This window comes from Macadamia integrifolia, chromosome 10 (assembly GCF_013358625.1).
Source record: "Macadamia integrifolia cultivar HAES 741 chromosome 10, SCU_Mint_v3, whole genome shotgun sequence".
Taxonomy (NCBI): Eukaryota; Viridiplantae; Streptophyta; class Magnoliopsida; order Proteales; family Proteaceae; genus Macadamia; species Macadamia integrifolia.
The window spans coordinates 28,106,743-28,109,767 of record NC_056566.1 but is presented as its reverse complement, the minus strand read 5'-3'; the positions used below and the strand labels follow the sequence as shown (position 1 = coordinate 28,109,767).

Below are 3,025 nucleotides of genomic sequence, written 5' to 3'. Positions count from 1 at the left end.
CCTAACATCGTAAGATTATTACAATCAACCCCTGTGACATGGGTTGGGAAACTCTTAAATAACCAAACTACCCTTGAAGGGTAGTGAATTGATAACTTATACACCCATGTACCGTGGCTCGATTGCTTGATGTCCCTAAAATTTAAAACTATTACTTAAAATCTTATGAAACTTGACAATGTTTCTGTTATTAGTAGTTGAATAAAAATACCATTTTACCCTTACAAATTATTCAACTGAAACTTGTGAAGTTAGGTATAACTTGAAAAAACCCAGATCGATTCAAATAAGATTGTTAGATAAGAAGCTTGAAAACGTTCTATATTCATAGTCAGCAAAGGTGAAGGTGAAGAAGAACACTAAAATTTCAAGCAAGACTCACCACTACAACTCCCCACCAAAGGTATGTCTCTACGGGAGGTAGCTAGGAGATTGATGATTTCCCTTGGACGAGAGGGTTGCAAGTTTGAGTTGCGATTAGGGGTGGGCAGCAGAAGTGCTTGTGGTGGAGGGTTGCAGGTGATGGTCTCATATAGGATATAGGGATTTCAACGAGGGTTTGTAGAAGGGTTGAGAAGTTTTTTTATGGTTGGTGGTAGGATGATAGATCACCATATAGGTGCTTGCTTTGTTTTTCTCCAACGATGCAAGGGAATGTATCTTCCATTTGTTTATTGAAGGATAAAAATGTCAATTCACTATCATTTAAAAGGGTGGTTTGAATATTTAGGAGTTTCCCTATCTATGACATTATTACTAAACATTGACTAACTAACGAACAAGAGCTAGTTGTAATAAATCTTCAAACACAGTGGTAGTTCAAATAATAGTTTCAAACTTTAAGAATGTCAAACGATTGGGCCATAGTTCAGGGGTGTCCAAGTAACATATTATCGTAAAGAGTAAATTGCTCTCAAAGTTTAGGGTCCTCTATAATTTTAGGAAAAAGAAAAGAAAGCGAAAGCGTACAAGAGACGGCTTTGTGATTTCTGTAACATCAGTTGAACTCGTTCAGCCCAGTCCGTATATTAGTATATATAGACACAATGGCGGCAAAAAACTGAAAAAGCCTCATCCGTTCCAACTGAAATTTCGTTCTCTTCCATTCGCCATTTGAAATTTTAGGCATCCATGATTCCCACCTAGTTCTATCAATAATTCATATTATCGTTCTCTAGTTTATAATTTTGTTTTCGGAAATGGAGAAATCACAATCGGGAGGGAACATCTTCAGCCTTCGAATCGTGTCTATCGATTATTACATGGCGCCTCCCATTCCCGACCTCGACATTAGTTACAGTAGTTTCCAAGGTACAGTCTCTGCAAATCCATTTCAGTAGAGATCGATACAATTATTATGCGTTACTGCTGTTTATGGAACTTTAATGAGTTGTAGTTATTTGTTAGTTCATCTAATCTCAGTTGTTGGTTCTGTTTCTCTTTTATTGTGAATTGTTGAAGGTGGGAAGGTGAATGAAGTTCCAGTAATAAGGATTTATGGATCCACTCCGGCTGGCCAGAAGACTTGCTTACACGTTCACCGGGTCCGTCACTCGCTGAATTTATTTCATTGCATTCGTATATGTTTAATCGTGTAAAGCCATTTTGATTATTTCGTACCCTCTTTTGGAAACTAAGATAATTTTTCTAGGTTCTCACATTTTTAATTTTAAGGTTTTGTTTCATTTCTGGTTGTTCTAAATTAATCTGGAACTGGAAATGAATATGCAACTGCTGGTTTTGGTGAAAATTGTCTTTCATCTTCAGTGGGTGTTGAACGCATTTCTAATATTTTTCGAATTCGACGATGAAATGATAGCACGGTGGGCACTTCTGTATTGTGGTGTATTGACTTATTCGGTATTTTGTGTGTCCTGTAGGCTTTACCATATTTCTATGTGCCATGTTCAGATGCTTCGCTTAGAACACAGGAGGAAGGTAAACTACTTGCTTCGATCGGTTCAGTTTTATGCCTTGCCATTCTATTTGTTTCATCTTGGCTTGACAACCATTTACAGCCTACCTCAGGCTCAGGGTGTGCTTACATGATAGTGTGTCCTTCCTGTCTCGGTTCTTTGCAATTGCTTCGTTAGTACGGTCTTTACTTTGCAATCCTTGATTACAAACGACATGTGTTACTCTGCTGAAATGTTTGAAGACCAACTTTGGTTATCTTACATCTGTCTTTTTCTTTCATTGAAGCTATAGAAGACATACTTCTTGCATCCAGATGTTATGATCCTATGAATGGATTTTTATGATTGGAAAATGAATTTGAAGCATTTATGAGCAAACATTCCCTCAATACCATTTCTGCTCTTCTGCTTTACTCAGTTTAGTTAGTTGTGTATGTGCGGTCTTCCCACCCCCCTTCCGTCAGACAAGCAACTTGTTCTCTAGATGTCTGGAGCAATGTTTGTGGTTGATATAAGCTGGTTACTGTGGTTGTGTAAGCCGGGAACAATCTGATTTGAGTTAGTAATTTTATTGTTGTCGGTTTGCCTTTGTTTTACGAATTGGAGCCCTATTTTGCTATTCAGGTAATGTATATGTACATACTGTGGCCCTTGCTATTGAGAAGGCCCTAAAGGTATGGTCTCTCAATCATATCATGTATTATATGGTATTGTTTGGGAATCTTTTCTTTGGTCCCATTCATGGTCACTCTTGGCTGATATGATGGAACTTATAATTTTCTTTGAATTCTTACAGCTTAAAGGTAGTTCTGGATCAAAAAGACAGCATGTGCATGGTTGCAGCCTTGTGCGGGCAAGGGAATTTTATGGCTACCATTCACCAGAGGAACTGTTTGTGAAGATATACCTGTATCCAACTTCTTAAGCTGGGTTTACCCTTAAGAGTTGTTTTGTCAACCATTAATCTGATCCTTTAGGCTTTCCTATGGATGACTGTTTATTCTGTGCTATGCTGGATGCAGTGAAGATTTTATCTGAGATTGGATATAGAAAAATTTTTGTGTTTTATTATTTTTCAGAATGCATAGTTTATAGCTACTCTTTTTTTT

The 3,025-nt window shown here is 37.5% G+C and overlaps 1 protein-coding gene across 1 annotated transcript in view; it reads left to right on the top strand.

Moving 5' to 3' along the window:
* Positions 1-883: 883 nt before the first annotated feature.
* LOC122092352 (DNA polymerase zeta catalytic subunit) overlaps positions 884-3,025 on the top strand; it is a 23,090-nt gene continuing 20,948 nt past the window's right edge. Inside the window, exons 1-5 of the mRNA XM_042662664.1 lie at positions 884-1,311; positions 1,462-1,544; positions 1,881-1,938; positions 2,541-2,590; positions 2,713-2,825. Coding sequence (XP_042518598.1) covers positions 1,200-1,311; positions 1,462-1,544; positions 1,881-1,938; positions 2,541-2,590; positions 2,713-2,825 — 416 coding nt within the window. The 5' untranslated portion in view covers positions 884-1,199. The remainder of the gene's footprint in view (positions 1,312-1,461; positions 1,545-1,880; positions 1,939-2,540; positions 2,591-2,712; positions 2,826-3,025) is intronic.